This window comes from Ambystoma mexicanum, chromosome 9 (genome assembly GCF_040938575.1).
Source record: "Ambystoma mexicanum isolate Mex_15411 chromosome 9, UKY_AmexF1_1, whole genome shotgun sequence".
Lineage (NCBI taxonomy): Eukaryota > Metazoa > Chordata > Amphibia > Caudata > Ambystomatidae > Ambystoma > Ambystoma mexicanum.
In genome coordinates this window covers 1322438372-1322454613 of record NC_090931.1, presented here as the reverse complement: position 1 = coordinate 1322454613, position 16242 = coordinate 1322438372, and the positions used below count along the sequence as shown (strand labels likewise).

General features: G+C 42.3%; 1 protein-coding gene across 4 annotated transcripts in view; it reads right to left on the bottom strand.

Annotated features, from left to right (window-relative positions):
* Nucleotides 1-1497: 1497 nt before the first annotated feature.
* Nucleotides 1498-16242, bottom strand: part of LOC138489101 (uncharacterized) — a 501288-nt gene continuing 486543 nt past the window's right edge. For all 4 annotated transcript variants that reach the window (XM_069616698.1, XM_069616695.1, XM_069616697.1 and 1 more), the window contains one exon: nucleotides 1498-3210. In XM_069616698.1, the coding sequence (XP_069472799.1) occupies nucleotides 2397-3210 (814 nt within the window). In that variant the 3' untranslated portion in view covers nucleotides 1498-2396. The remainder of the gene's footprint in view (nucleotides 3211-16242) is intronic.

The window sequence follows — 16242 nt, the reverse complement described above, 5'->3', positions numbered from 1 at the left end:
ATTGCCGTTATTGTTTAAACATCACCCAAACTGAAACTTTGAAACATCTATTAGTTGACTGAGGCATTAAATAGCGTGAAAGCAGATGCTTCAAGGGCCAAGTAGTATTTCAGAATCATTTGAAAAATGGCAAATGCTATTTTCTAATGCTAGAATTACAATACAAATTGCAATTGTTCAATTATTGAATATTGTTTTACCATCTTCAATGTGCAACAAACTCTGCAATGATTTTGATTGAGGACCGGATTCATTAGGGGAAATAAATGGAAAACATGTTTTGTTATTCGTCCTCTATTTTTGTTGAGGATTATATAATCCTGAAAATGTCTGGGAATGAAATCAGAATTTTAATACTTTTGTTATATTTGCATTGTATACATTTGTAATTGGTGTATGAATACGATGATATTTTTATTGTAAATAAGTTAAATTACTGTAGTGAAATATTCATTTGTAAACTAAGAATAATTCAACTACTTAAATTAAATTAAAAAAAATAAAAATAAAAAAAAATAAAGAGATGTCCCTAGATTCCCACCACTAAACCGAATCGCGCCTTCCCTCCAATGCATGCACCTCAAGGTGATGAGAAGAATGTGCAGTGAATATGGTGCAGGACAAGCAGTCTCCTAGGTCTCAAGCTGCCAGCGGAGCATTGCTTTAACCAGTTCTCTTACATTCTGGAGCAAAGTAACTGATATCAGGGATTTTATTTAGTGGCCACCAATTACCATTGACCTTGTTAACGTATTAGCTTTGCGCTTAGTGCATGTTGTGTTTATTCTCTGCAAGCCTGAAATATTAATTCGGTTTGCATGTTGTAATCTCCCTATGTCCACGCTCCAGATTTATGAAGGCTACGCCTTACTCCGAAGTTCTAACGTTACTATGCATTGGAACAGTTACAACTATTCTAAATAGAAGGCTGTCACTAGGAATTGTCACAATGTCACTAGGAATCTTCAGAACACACTGGCCTGGAACTCTAATTCCATAAATTGAGATAGCCATCCGTATTGCTTCGAAAAACTAAAGATTGAAAAGGTTGTTTTACATTTGATAAATTCTGAGTTTGGAGACAGCAACATGTCTATGTCCTTCAGAAGCAAAGTCCTAGTAGGACAGGCACACTGAAAATATACACCAATTGGCTACCTGGTCTCCAAATCCTTCAAAGCCATATCCAAGGTGCAAAACACATTTCATCAAGGTCTTCCAGTTCACATTGTAATGAAATATGAAAATAATTCCCAATCTGTGTCCTTACTCAGCAAGGCATTTGGAGCTACTATAATCCCGGCTTCCGAACCAGGGGGACATTGAATTTATTTTGGCACAAGGCTAGTATGGAAAACGAAAGTAAAACATATTTTTTTATACTAAGTGTCAGACTCTTTGCTTCACACAATGAATTGAAAATCCACCACTCCAACGTTGCTAACGATTGTTTTTAGATAAGACAGTATTTTCCAAGAACCAACACTGCATCTCACATCATTGAAAAAAAAGGTTTATGATAATAAATTACAATACAATTTAAATTTGCTCCTTTTAAAAAAAGAAAGAAAAATGTTTGACGGACACCGGCTAGCATCCTATGAACAGCGGCGTCCACATTTGAGTGGGTCATGTACAAAGGTGTATTAAGCATTGTTGATGAGTCTAGGGGTCCCGATACCAAAGACATACTAAGCTATTGTGCATTTCTTTCCATAAACGGGTTGCAAAATGAAAATGATGGGAAGTGTACAAAGTTTGGTGGGCAAAAATAAGGTCTTGCAGAGCTACACACATAGTGGAGCGGCGTTGCCAGTTCAGAACAGTCTCTCCTGCTGTCGCTGGCCGTGGCTGCTGCTTCCCCTCGTCCTAAAATGTTCCTAAACGGGTCCGATTGTATAGCAGGGCAGGCTTTATTTACTTTGCACACATAGATCCTCTTCAATAACAGACACTTGCAAGGGAAGAGGGAGGGGGGGTTTAAATCAGTCAAGCAGAAGACCGTAATTAAGTTAATTACACTGCCCTTCATCAGATAGAGACAGATTTGACCTTGAATTCATGAACACATTAGATGGCAGCAGCTAATTAACACTGATGAGCTGCGCCCATCGATCACATTTCCATAGTGTTCTCGAGTAACCTTTTTTCAACATGGTTAGTGCTTATAAGAACTACCAACGTGCCATTTCATTCACTGTAATACTCACATTGTTAATGTTTTGTGTCCCTATAGAACCTTCGCAGTTTCATCACTGAGAAGCTGAATAAATTAATGATTAAAGCCATGTACAGTTACAATATCCAGTGCTTTTTTAACATGTCCTTTTTGTGCTAAAACAGGATTTCAGTGTTTGGACAATAATGTCTCCCACAACCAGGCCCTTGTCTGATGTTCAAAATCTGCCCTGGGTTGTGCTTATCATTATGTTGGGTAGGGCATTGCGTCGCTTCTTCCAAGAGCCCAGCTCTCTGGAATACCTCTTTATTTGCCGGAACCAATGATGTGTCCGTGCTTTGTCGCCATCCCGGAAGACAAATGCCTCCCGTCTGATTTCAAGGAGTTCGAAAGTGTCATCGCAGTCCGGGTCTGCCGAAACCACACAGTTACTGAGCCGCAAAGGTTCCCTGAGAAGGCTGAACTTGCCATTACTCTTGTCCCGGATCAGCACAAGCACGGCATCCTTCACCGGTCCCTGGTGGGGGCTACTATCTGGAGATGGGCCCTCTAGGCTGGATTCGGAGTGTCGCCTCATGTTTGCCATGAGCAAGACCTGCAGATTTTGGAATTTTAAGACCTTGCTTCCCTTCCGGACCCACTGGCCGTCGGTGGGTTGCGCGAGTTGCAGTGCCCCTTCCATAATGAATCTGGTCTCTTCTCTCAACCAGCCAACTGTCTTGATAGCGGTCTCTCGAATCTCAATGTTTAGGACCTCTCGGTTCTTCCTGCTTTCTCTACGGAAGGAACGTAGCGTCCACGTGTTTCCCTCCTGCTTTGTTTTCATGTTTATGTGCTCTAGATGGGACTCGATCCGGCTCTTCGCTTCCCATAGACTGCTATGATCTGGGTGGTACTCGATGGTACTTTTGAGGATACGGCTTAGCAGAAGGGGATACTTGGTCACCCTCTGCAGCGGGGCCATTAAGAAGGACCTCAGGTTCATGCGACGGAGAGCAGTGTTGTCATTCTGCGAGACGTTGAGAAATATCCTAAAGGAGAAACAAAATAGACGTGTTTATTCCAAAATTCAATTATCATTTTTAGGTTGTAGCTGATCATTTTACATTTAAAAATAATTCATTAGCAATACACTCTAGTATGTACACATTGCCAATTCATATATGCGTACGCATCAGTTATCAAATATATCGAGGAATACCATATAGCATGGCTCATCGAGCCGGATCCAAATTTACCAAAAACTTGTGTCCAAATGTCTTTGGATGCTGCAGGCAACACGTTGAAAAATAGTTCCTCGTTGTTATTTTCCCTAGGAGGATGCCAATCGACAGGACTGTCATATGTAGAAACACAATAGCGTAAGTGGAGGTTCCCATCGGTGTAGAAATATCACGGGCAGGAGCCTGCGCACAAAGCGCAGGCACGCAGCAAGTGGGTGGGGCAGCATACACATGGGGTGTGCCCCATGTATATATGGCGTATGGCAAATTGATTGGTACTTTGAAGCCAGGGCAAAAAACACTGACATGCTGGTGGTGCAGCTTTCTCAGCTGATCGATGTCGGTCTCTAATACTCATGGAGTGTGGGGGATACCAAGGGACCCGGATTAAGACAGAGGAGGGTGTGGGCACACACTGCTCCACCCTCAGGTTATCACATGGCCCCAGAACTCATTGGAGGCAGTCCCGTCAAAGTGACCTTCTTGGCCCTTTCACGTGTCCAGAAGGGCGCAGTGGTATTAGGTTTGATTTACCACTTTGCCAGGCTATATCGGGCAATCAGGAACAGTCAATCCAGGTAGTTTCACATTCAGATCTACTGGGCCTCAGTACGGAACATTTACGCAAGGTTTGTTTTGTGTTGCTCCAGGACATTAACTGCACTAGAAATCATCAAGACGAACAATGTTCACTCTGAAAATCTGCAGAAAGCTATTAATCCATGTTTGCAATAGACTAACAATGTCAATTTAAGGAAGATGCATATGTTTAATATAAAAATGTCTTTCGTGGTTATATTATAAAACATTAAAAACGCTATTTAAGAAACCAAACTAATAACCATAGATATTATACAATTCCTACATTCAACCTGTGGCAGACGAGAGGGGTTGACAACACACGAGTACTTAATTACACATAATTTACTTTTCGTCCAATTGCATTTACCAAACCGTGACTGCCGTGAGCATTATCTTTATATGTCGGATGGTTCCTCCTAGTCCCTTTTTTTTTTTACTAATGTAGGTAGGGATGTTAATTCATCAAAATGCCAGAATGTGACATGGGATTATCCTGGCATTCTAATTCTAGCATCAGCTTTCTTTTAGTTTTTTATATTTTATTATTTATTATTTAACAGCAATGGGTCTACCGTTAACAAACCTTACAACCACACTCAACCTCAATGCACACCAACGCCACAATAGTACATTCATAAAACACTGGCAACAGCACCACCAGAACTCCCTCCTATATACAAACGTGGTCACAGAGAACGGTCTCACCCCAGTCTTCACACACAAGGGGGACAGCTCACCCCAGTCTTCACACTGCAAGGGGGACAGCTGTCCCCGCTCAGATTATAAAAGATGCTGCAAGGGATCTCTCCCCATTCATCACAAAATTAATAAACCTGTCTTTCTCTGATAACTCGGTCCCTAGTAATCTAAAACAATCCTGGGTCCTACCACTACTAAAAAAAAACTACCCTCGACCCAGATTTACCCACAAATTACAGACCCATCACCACTGTCCCATTCCTACTAAAAATTCTTGATAGAGTGGCCTATCTACAAATCCAGGATTACCTTGAGACAAACCATCTACTAGGAATTCGCCAGTCCGGCTTTCGTCCACAACACGGGACAGAAACGGCCCTGGTCGATCTCAAGTGCCAGATAGACGACCTCAAAGACAAAGGTAAAGCTGGCATCCTTCTTCTTGACCTATCCGCTGCCTTTGATCAGGTTGATCACAAAATCCTGTGCAACCATCTGTCATCGGCAGTACACTTCTCCCACTCCGCAATTTCATGGATCCAATCCTTCCTGGACAATAGGACCATGCGGGTCTTCTCACCCCTAGCAGCGGCCGACCCTATTCCTATTACTTGTGGTGTCCCACAAGGATCGTGTGTATCACCCACTTTGTATAACATTTTTACAAAGCCCCTATTCGACAAGCTGGACCATCTGGGTGTCACCTATACCAACTAAGCAGACGACACCCAGATACTCCTCACCTTAACCGGCAACTATAATTCGGACGCCATTTGGATCAATGAAGTCTTCTCCATCATTCAGGCATGGATGGCCACACATGGCCTCTGCCTGAATGATGACAAGACTGAACTGCTCCTTGTCGGCTCACCCAACACCATTCGGAAACTTAGTCCTAGCTACACTAGCCTTACCATTGACGGCAACACCATCACTATCGCCAAGAGTGTAAAAACCCTTGGCTTTTACCTCGACACGAACACTAACCTAGCCAAACAAATTAATATGACTGCCTCAGCCACGGCCTACACAGGCAAACTAATCAGGGCCTGTAGACCGCTGATCTCCCCTAACAACTGCCTCAGCTTAGCCAGAGCACTTATACAATCTAAACTAGATTACTGCAATAGTCTCTACGTAGGTGCCAACAAAACGGTAATCAATAAACTGCAAGTTATACAAAATAATGCACTCCGTGCCGCCCTGAATATTCCCAGAAGAGAACATATTTCGGCTACCAGAATCGCATGCAAATGGCTATCCATCCAACAAAAAATAGATCTAAAAACTATCTGCCTCACCTATAAAGCACTCAACGGCCTTGCCCCGCCCTATCTCACCAACAAATTCACACTAAGACAGAACACTAGAACCACTAGATCCTCTAATACACTACAATTGACTGTGCCCAAATTCTCCCTCAAAAGTGGTGGTTCCAGCTTCCCAGTTCTGGCTTCACAACTTTGGAATACCATTCCACTGGATATCAAATCTACACCCACCTTCCAACCTTTCAGAACTAAGGTCATCACCTGGTTACTCAACAATTAACCTACCACGACTGAATGCATACCTCCTGCTTGATTGTATTTTGCACCATGCCAGCATATTACTGTCTATGCACGAATTGCTATATTACTGTCTATGCACGAATTGCTATCCTGTCTTGTATACCTTTGCTTCATCACTGTATAATTGTACCCTACCTTGCCTGTAACTCGAAGATTAAGCGCCCATATACCTTTGGGTCAGGTGCGCTATACAAATTAATAAACAAACAAAAACAAACAAACAAACATCCTGGCTGGCCCGATTCCCAGAGGTTACTGCATTCAACACAGGGACTGCAGAGAAGACTAGAGGGTGGCTTGCAGTCATCCACAAGAACTTAGGCATGCCAGGAGCACAACACAACCACGTCCATAAGACTCTTAACCTGCCATTTCCATCACAGTCAGTCATGTTCCACCTGATCTATGGACCACTTCAACAATCTCACCATTCCAACTAAGCCACAGGCCTCCTCACAACAGCATCTGTGAATACAATCAACATCTTCCTCTGGGACCAGAATCTGCCCGAAGACGAGACACCACGAAAACCATAGATGAGACTACTTGAATTGGCCAACACCATTAGGCATTAAGTAGCTCATGTCAGAACCATCCCACAACAAAGTCAATATACCTGACCTAGTACTCATATCACCAGCCATTGACTGCCTTCCTTCCACCTTGAAATGTACAGACCACACAGCCACACCAATACTGCAGCAGCCACACCCCGTCGCCCCCACTATCCAGGTCAACCCAAATCAACCACGACACCCCTCCACTCCTTCAATAACTTCCCCATGGACGGACTGATCGGAAACAATCGCCATGGCCCCCTTGAACGTCCACTCAGAGATCATCAACATTCAGCTCAGCACACTCAACCATACCATAAATCAGTCGATCAACAACCCTGCACACCTGACATTTGTACTAAAAAAATATAAGCTTTCCACACCTTGGTATACACAGGATCTTGCTAACTGCAAATGTGCCATTGGCACAAATATTCTGAACAAAATCCATCCAAAAGGAAGAGCACCTCCTCGCCCCGAGAAACCACTGCATCATCTGCCCTCCCAGAACTTGATCAATCCACTTCTCCACAGGAACGATGGACAATATAAAGGTAACACATTGACCGCACCCAACATACCACAGATGTCCAGCCCATACCAGCCTGTAACATACCATGATGGACAGAATTCCGGACAATTAATACAGACCAACTGACCAGCCATCACCTTCAAAGACACCATCCTCCACTGGTTTGAAGGTCATCACAGGACTCACACTACGCCTCAATGACAAACGGATAACTGATGCAAGGTACTGTGACAAAGTGCCCCGTCTTATTCTGGGGAAATTTAGTGGGGTGACCAAAGAGCTGGGGCCTCCACAGGTTAATGGATGATGGCACTGGTTGTATGGGAATCCTCCCCTGCACATGCATCCAACGCCCATCACTGGGCAGGGGACTATCCAATACCAGACTGAGATACGAGCCGTTTAAGGGCCTTGCTTAACAACCCATAACATTGCAGAGGGAAGTCTACACCCTTCCAAGGTCTGCTCAGCGAAATGGACGGGCCGGCTGCCTCAAAGGTTATATGGTGACATTTCTGAAGTACTAACATTGCTTACCATGAGTCTCAATTCAAAAGCAGCTCCACGGATTCTGAAGTGCATGTACAAACTCATGTTTTAAAGTCACAATCTAGCCTCAACACAGATCTTGCACAGGGATATAGGCTACACCAGTGGGAGTTGAGGTGTGTGGGCAAAACACACTTACCTTCGCCAGGTATTCACAAGCTCCTATATGAGGAATGCAGCCAATGCATAATTGGCAGAAGCTACTGATTTCCCAATAACAATTTACAGCGCTGCAATAATGAAACGCATGTGCAGTTCTTTAACCCCAGACCAGCCCCAAAAGACGAATAGCTATAGTATAAATGGAATTTCCCAGCAAGGGGAGATTTTGGGTGTTTGGAGGATGATGTAATAGGTGTTTGGAGCAAGTAGGCCGTCCAGGAAAGAGTTTGGCAAGAGACGGGGAAGAGTAAAGGTGGCAAGACACAAAAGGATGAGAAGAGACTTCAGGAGGTGGCAGTAGGAGGAAGACAGAGGAGTTTGGAAGTCAGCAGACAATGTAACGGGCTAGGGAGTAGGTAGTGAGCAAGGGCAGGAGCCAGGGGAGAGACCCATATGAGATGATCCCATGGTTGGAGGATTGAGCATGCAGCATGGCATCCCATAGGATCAGGCCACAGCCTGGTTATAAGGCACCCTTAAAGCTCTGCAAGCAACAAACCCTCACTCAAATGACTTGTGTTGTTTTGAAGGGGGCACAGAAGGAAGGTATGGTGAGCTTGCCCCCAGTGAGCTGGGATCTCTGTAAATGTATCAGCTGTGTTTTTAAACCAAGATACTTTCCCAAACCCTAGTAAACCATAAGGTAGTGATTTTGCCATTTAACATTTTGAGCTTGACAAGTACTTTGGTGGCAATCAATGGAGGACAGTGCTGTCCCTAAATGTAATATGATGCTATTTCAATGTTTCCATGGCCGGATTGATCCAGCTCGGATGGGCTTTATGTCTTTCAATCAATTACTTAGATTAAAAAGAATCATCTCTGATGAGACCCAATACAGTGAAGCAGCGGGGGAACAAATACAAAGATTTAGACAGAGGTTTTCCTGAACATGTGCTGAATAATGCAATGCTCAAGAGCAATGAGCAAGATCGAGCAAGCCTATTGATGAAAACAAAAAGAGTGAAGATGCTCCACTGATCTAACGGATGAAATTTTCAAAACAAAGTACTCAGATCACAAGCATACTTAAAGGAATTGGAAAATCACCCAACTAGACCCTCAACTATGCAAGTTATTTCCGAAACCACCTTTAACGGAATATACGAGAGCACAAAATTTTAAGGACAGCCTTGTTAAAGCAGAAAGGTTTGACAACAGAATACAACTGTTTATGCATAAACCGAAATACGACACGTTCCCTTGACTCCACTGTTGCCATTGCAAAAACGTACAAAAAGGAGATTTCATAAGACATCCTCATACAGAACAAAAAGTAAATCTTCAACAGTATGCCACCTGCGATAGCAAATATGGTCTCATCTGCCCATGTGGCTATTACTACGTGGGCCAGACGACACAAAAAAATTAAAGACTGTCCGAAAACAAATCAAACATCAGAACGAAGAACGTCAAGTCACCAGTGTATCGACACTGTGAACTCAGAAAACACACCATAGCACAGCTCAAATTTGTAATTCTAGAGACAATTACCACGTGGGGGAAATATCAGCAATTTGATCACACGCAGAGAGATGTTTTAGATCCATAAACTTGACTCCCTAGAACCATCCTGGATGAATGAGGAATTTTCCTTGACATAGTTCCTATGAATGAACAAATCTCGATCTATGGCCTAATATCAGTGATAGATTAGGAGGCTGTATCTTCAAACAAATCCCCTTATTTTTATGGGGGTGTTTCACAATATCACGTAACTGATAAAGTGATTATTTATTTGAATCCATACAATCATTTATCATCCATGCCTCAACATCTCGATTGAAATTGCCTATTGCAAACATGTGTGAACGGTTCACACTCTAATAACTACATTTTCCATGTTTCACAGAACGTAATGGTCATGACTACATCACGTCCTTTATAACGTCCAACATTGCTTAGGAACGGTTTTGTTACTACTGCCAAGCATCGAGCAGCATGAACAGCCAGACAGACAATCAAGAGGGTTCGGCTGTACACTGCCGGCCAGATCATATTATGTAAGCTTCTTCCAATAAGGTTTACAATAATTAACCTGATACACCAGGTTAAACATACTTCGCGAGATTTCTGTATTTCATCGACACCTCATGTGGCAACGCCGAAACTACGGTCCAATAACCGTCTTTGACAGCCATTAATTGCAATCGCACAGTGACTAGAACAAAGCCACAGAAATGTGTAAGTAGTATTGTACTCTAAATTTGAAGACACTTACAGCATGCTAATATGTCCACTCAGAGATTAATGCTCCCCACAGGCCGAACGATGTAGATGGAATCACGATGAACTACAATTCAGTGAGGATTACATACTAGAGATGACCACAATCACAAAATTGTTATTACATGCTCGAATAATGAGGCGTAAAAAGGTAAATCCTTTTTATTTTTCCTGACATCAGTCAACTTTAGTACAATTTAGATTCAGAATTCTCTACCATGTCATTTACAGGTGACATATATATATATTAACTCATTCCCACTGCGCAGCTGCACTAGGCACTCAGATGACTTATGCTTCACACCACATGAAATTATGAGGAGAAGTATTACATAGTTTACTATCCCTTGTCACAAAAGATTTAAGCATTAGAAAGCTGAGGTACCTGACATTCTACTTTCATATTTGTTTATAGATTGAAATTGTCAAAAATTAGAGAAGAGTTGATTTGTAGCTCCTGAAGAAGAGATTGTTATCTCGAAATGCGTAGAGCTCAATTGAAATTATTTTGTATCATTTGCATTTTTTCTTCATTTGTAGGTTGCTCTCATGATGTTTTATAAATGGAAATGTACTCATGAATGGAAATGTGATTACCTTATTTATATGAATTGTTAATAAAATACTGACTTGATTCAGTATCTTTCTAGAAAGTTGCAAACTAACCGTTTATTCTAGAATTCCAAAACAGTTTTCTTATAAGTTTTGACAGTATAATAGGTGTGCATAGGACTGGAGTGTCCACAAGTGTTGGACACCTATTTATGTTACCCTGCAGTTATCCACACACAGAAGTGTCAGAGGAAAGAAGGAGTTTCATTGTAACTAAGGTAAAATTTGAAATGTGCATGTTTTCATTTGAATGAATTACTAGGTGCAAAGATGTATGCAGTACAAAACGATACCTATTTAGAAGTTGTAATATATTTTACTCTACTAAAAATGAGCAACATTGGAATCGTAATGACTTTCTTTAATCCCTAAAATATAAAACGATTCATTCCCAACTTTAAAATCTTTTCAGTAACCCTGATCAATGTAGTGGTTGACGTTCTGTTCCTAGCCAGAGAATTTATAGGAGGGTGAATGACATATTTGGATGCAAGGTATGAGACTTAAGCGGGCTGTGCTAAAAAGTAAAACTTCAGCTTTGCAAACTTTGAAGTACAGTCCCTCAAAATCATCTTGGAAAATAAATTTGTTTTGTCTCACGAGTATATAGCTGAAAACAGTCAGAATGAAAGATGCAAAAGAGCACATATATGTATTAAAAAGCCAAAATGACAGAGCTGAGCCCTGGGGAACTCCACAGCTGAGAAGGTTGGGAGACAATAGGACGTAACCCAGTTTGGTGGAGTGTCTGTCAGAGAGGGTTATATCCATCTATGCAGCCACATTGTTTTCTGAAGTCTGTGGATTACCACCTTGAGGTCCCAACTGTATCATAAATTGAAGATGGGTCGATTGGTATTCCTCTCAGATTCTCAGGCTCTTGGTTTGCCTCATTGTACTCTATAGCCTAAAGTGCGACACCTTTTATGTGCATATTCAACACTGGCATAGCTCCAGCAAAGTATGAGGGAGCATAACCGGGGGTACCCGGTTGACCCTCAGAGTGGAACTAAGTGCTTCATTAACCTAATAAAATAGTGCCTCCACCTACCAGGTAGATAAGGGGCTGACCGCAGAGAACGCATTAAAATGGGATCATACCAAAGATGAAACAAACCCTTATGCAGAAAACCAAACCATGCAGTTTCAGTTACGTTTTCGGGAGAGGAAGCCCCACAATTCAAAGACTAAAAATACTCACATGCTCAAATTTTGGGAGTAAATGAATCATGAAAAAAATGGAAATAACTGGCTGTAGACTTCTCTTGAATACAGTTTTTCCAGGTCTTAGCAGAGGAAGGACTAAAGAGCATTTGTAGAAGTCTTAATCTGGCAACAGCCAGGAAGGGACATGAGCACAAAAGAAAATCGCCAGCAAGTCTAAGAACACGTCTGAGGCTCTGCAACAAGAAGCCCCATATTAACAGTGCAACCCGTGGTAATATTTGACTTCCTGGCTTGTTTGTCAGAACATTGGCTTTTTCTGAAATTGAATCAGTCAAAAGGGATAAACTGAAACTTTGAGTACCTCATAGTTCCAATGCATCAGAAATCAAGGCGAAAGATAAAGAGGAAGATTATGCTTTAATTTGGAGACCATTGAATGCCTTATATGACTAAGTGTATAAGTTGTGAGTTAAAATGAGGAGTGGGTGTTTTTTTTTCTTAGCTGTTATTTGTTATTGACAAATTGTAACTTGTATTGACAAATTGTAACTGACATGATAATTTATGGTTTTGGTAAACACCTCTGTATTGCAATGTGATGAAGTTTATTTATTGACATACTAATAAAAAGATGTTTAAAAAAAAAAGTATCAGAAATGTTCAAAGTAATAACTGAATTTTACGAGCACCACCCTACTTCCCTGGCCCAAAGACAATCCCTGAGAAACTATTTTGGTGCCAAAGTTAAAGTAGTCAAAAAAGCACTCAAATTGTAGAGTTGGGGGATAACAGTTATCTTACAGCCCAATAGATGAGTAAGGTCATAAAAGAGCACACAGAGGAGCACCAAAAACATAATACCAGACTTGAAGACGGATATACAGACAGCGACAAGCAGCTGAAGGGAATGCAATGTTGGTTCTGGTGCCTTACTAAATACTGAATCAGGCGGATCGAAATGGGATTGAAAGGGTGCCAAGTTGCACCAGAAGAACGAGAGAGGTACGGTAGAAGTGTCAATACAAAACCATCTACGGACTAACTTGCTTTTTTTCTTTCCCACCACAGTTTTCTATTCGTGTGATGCTATCCAAAAATCAAAAATCTAAAATAATGACTATTCATTGCACTGATAGAGCACACTCCAACCCAAAAGGACCTTACAATATTATATATTCATAAACAACTGTAAAATAACAGAACTATACAGCAGCAACAAACCATATCATTAAAGCATCAACACTTGGTTAAACAAGAAGGTTTTCAGAGCATTTCTGATATCTGCTAATATTATCCCCATATATATGGTCGCCGTAAATAATATCGCCGGGAAAAGGTTGTGGCGATATTATATGGGTGACCATATATATGGGGACAAGGGCAAAAAAAAGAAAAAAGAAAAAAAATAAAGTTTGGGGGTTGCGGGGGTGCCCCTCGCATGTTCCATGCAATAATGTCGCCACAAAAAATGGCCATTTTTCGGCAATATTTTTGCATGGCGAGATTTTTGTGGCGACATTATTGCATGGAACCATTTTTCTGAAGGGTAGAACAGGTATGCACTCCAACTGACATTGCGTCCCAAATCCTGGGAGCAGTAACAGAAAAATCCTGATTTCCAAGTTTGAGTTCTTACATTTGGGGTCTGAAGCCTTTTAAGGTCACGGATTCTAGTTATACAGAGAGGTATGGAAATGAGGGAGCATCCTGATGAAGCGCTTTATAAACTAAAGAACAGATCTTAAATTCAATCTGTTAATGTAAGGCAGTGCAGCTCACGGAACACTGGGGAAATATGATCAAATGTCCAATTACCAGTCACTGATCTGGCAACAAATTGAGGGATTTAGCAGGAGCCAGAGTGGCAGCATGGAAACCCAAAAGTAATCCATTCCCGCCGTCCACTCTTGGGATAACCTGGGCATGAACAGCAGCCCTAACGTCTGAGACTTGGCAAGGGCTTCGCATGTAGACAGGTTTGAACTATTTTGGGAATATGACTGCAGAAATTTAAGAGTGCAGCACAACGTGAACAAACCCCAAATTAGGAGACATTTGTAGAGATGACATGCTCGCGAGAAGTTTCACCTGACCGCTCGCGAGATGACAGACTAAGGGAAGGCGGGGCACAACACGACTGAGCGCTGGTGGCTGAGAGATGCCACTGCAGCCTCGGTGCTCCCGACACCGGCCCAGCCATTCCACGGCATGTCATCCCTCACTACATCCCCTGCAGCACCAAGTAAGCCTATGACTTACCAGCACAGATCACAGTGAGGCACTGCGACTTAGGTTGTGTACCTGTTGGCAATAAAGCCCCTGTGTTCCATGCACCAGAGCGTGTATGATCTTTATTGGCCACAACAACATTCCCAATGAAGAAAGAACGCCAAGCCAATTCTGAACCAGAGAAGAATAAACAAGACTATAAAATAAAAACACAAAATCTGTTTTCAAAGTATTAAGCATTAAAGAAAATAAAGAGACCCCGTGTACTAGAGCAGACACTTTTGTAAATGAAGAGTATCAGACTAGGAATTCTTATTTATTTATTGGTCATTTAAAGAGCCTATACACTAACGTTTCAAAGCGCTCCAAAGCAGGGAGGACAAGAAGCTAGACAAGGATTAGCATAATACAGGAGGAATACAAAACTGTTACAACATATGACAGGAGTATTGCACGTGCCCGACGATCGTTACAAAATGCAAAAGCTAAACATGAAGAAAGGAGCAAGGGGAGGGGGAGGGTGTGGAGTAAGACGCGCAAAAACAGAAATAAGTGCAAGAAATAATAAAAAGATGGAGGGGAGCGGGAGTGAAAGGCGGGGGAGCGAGAGGCGGGGGGAGGCACTCTACACAACTGGACACAGAATAAAAGTTGCTGCAGATGAAAAAACACCTAGATTAAAATTCGGGGAAGGCAGACTACAAACACATGGATCAGCAGTGGCAAAATATAAAAGTCAGGGGGAAACAGGAAGAAGTTGAGTTGGCTGCTCACGGAAGCGAATGCAAGTGTGCCTTGACGCCAGACCAGGCAACAGGTCACTGACATTCACAACCCCAGATGACTTTCAGAGGGATCTGCTGGGGGAAGTGTAAGAGGACAAGGAGTCCAACCAGGCCCGGACAGGGCCAGACAGGGAGCCTTAGTGAGGGTCTTCGTGATGTGGGCCAGCTACCACCTGCCGGCCTGTGATTGGCCCAGATGATACAAGGGCAGACCAATCATGACGACGGCAGGGCCGGAATCAGAGCACTCCGGTGCTCAGTGGAGGCAGTGGCCATGATGGAGAGAACGAAGGCCAGACCAAAGCAATGGCCCAACAGTTTCAAATTGTTCAAAAAATTACCACAAGCAGCAAAGTAAGTTGGATCTTAAGATACAATGGAGTATCATTGGTGTACTAGTGGATGGAGATGGTCAAACAGTCAATCAGATACTGCAAAGGCCGCTAGTAGGTATTAAATAGCAACAGTGACAGGACCAACACCCTGGGCCACACCACACACAACCAGAGCAGGAGAGTAGGGGGCCCTGAACAAATTGAAAGTACCTATAGAGGAAGTATGAAACCAGTCACAGACAATTATTTCCCCACCCCCATATATGTGGCCAAGGTGTTCAGAAGGGCCTCATATCTGTCCATGTCACAAGACAGATAAACCCAGGTGCACAAACAAACAGGCACCTCCCTCAGGCAGCACATGAAGATCCATTGACAATATGAGTATCACTGTTTCTGTGCCAGGGCCTGGATGGACCCAGTGTTGGTAAGGCTTCAGTACAGAATTAGTAGAAAGATGGTTCCCCAGTCAATTGGGCACATGCAGTCCGAGAGACTTTCCCAAAAATGTCAAGGTGGTAGAAGGCCTAAAATTAGCAAAATCTGAAGAATCCTAGCAGCCCTTTTTCATAAGGGGATACACCAGAAAAACCTATTAAAAAACGTGTCAATATTCCCTGTTCTAATGAAGAATTAAAAAGGGACAGAGATAAGGAACCTATGGGCCAGTCATTTGTCTCTGAAAGAAGAGTGAATTCATCAAGTTTATGAACAATGCTAGAAGGTAGATGATAGTTCAAAGAGCTGTCTAGTGTTCTAGCGTTTGTTTCAAATTTTAGATTAGACATCCCATAGCAGAAAATATTAAACAAAGCCGTTCTGTGCTTATGCAAA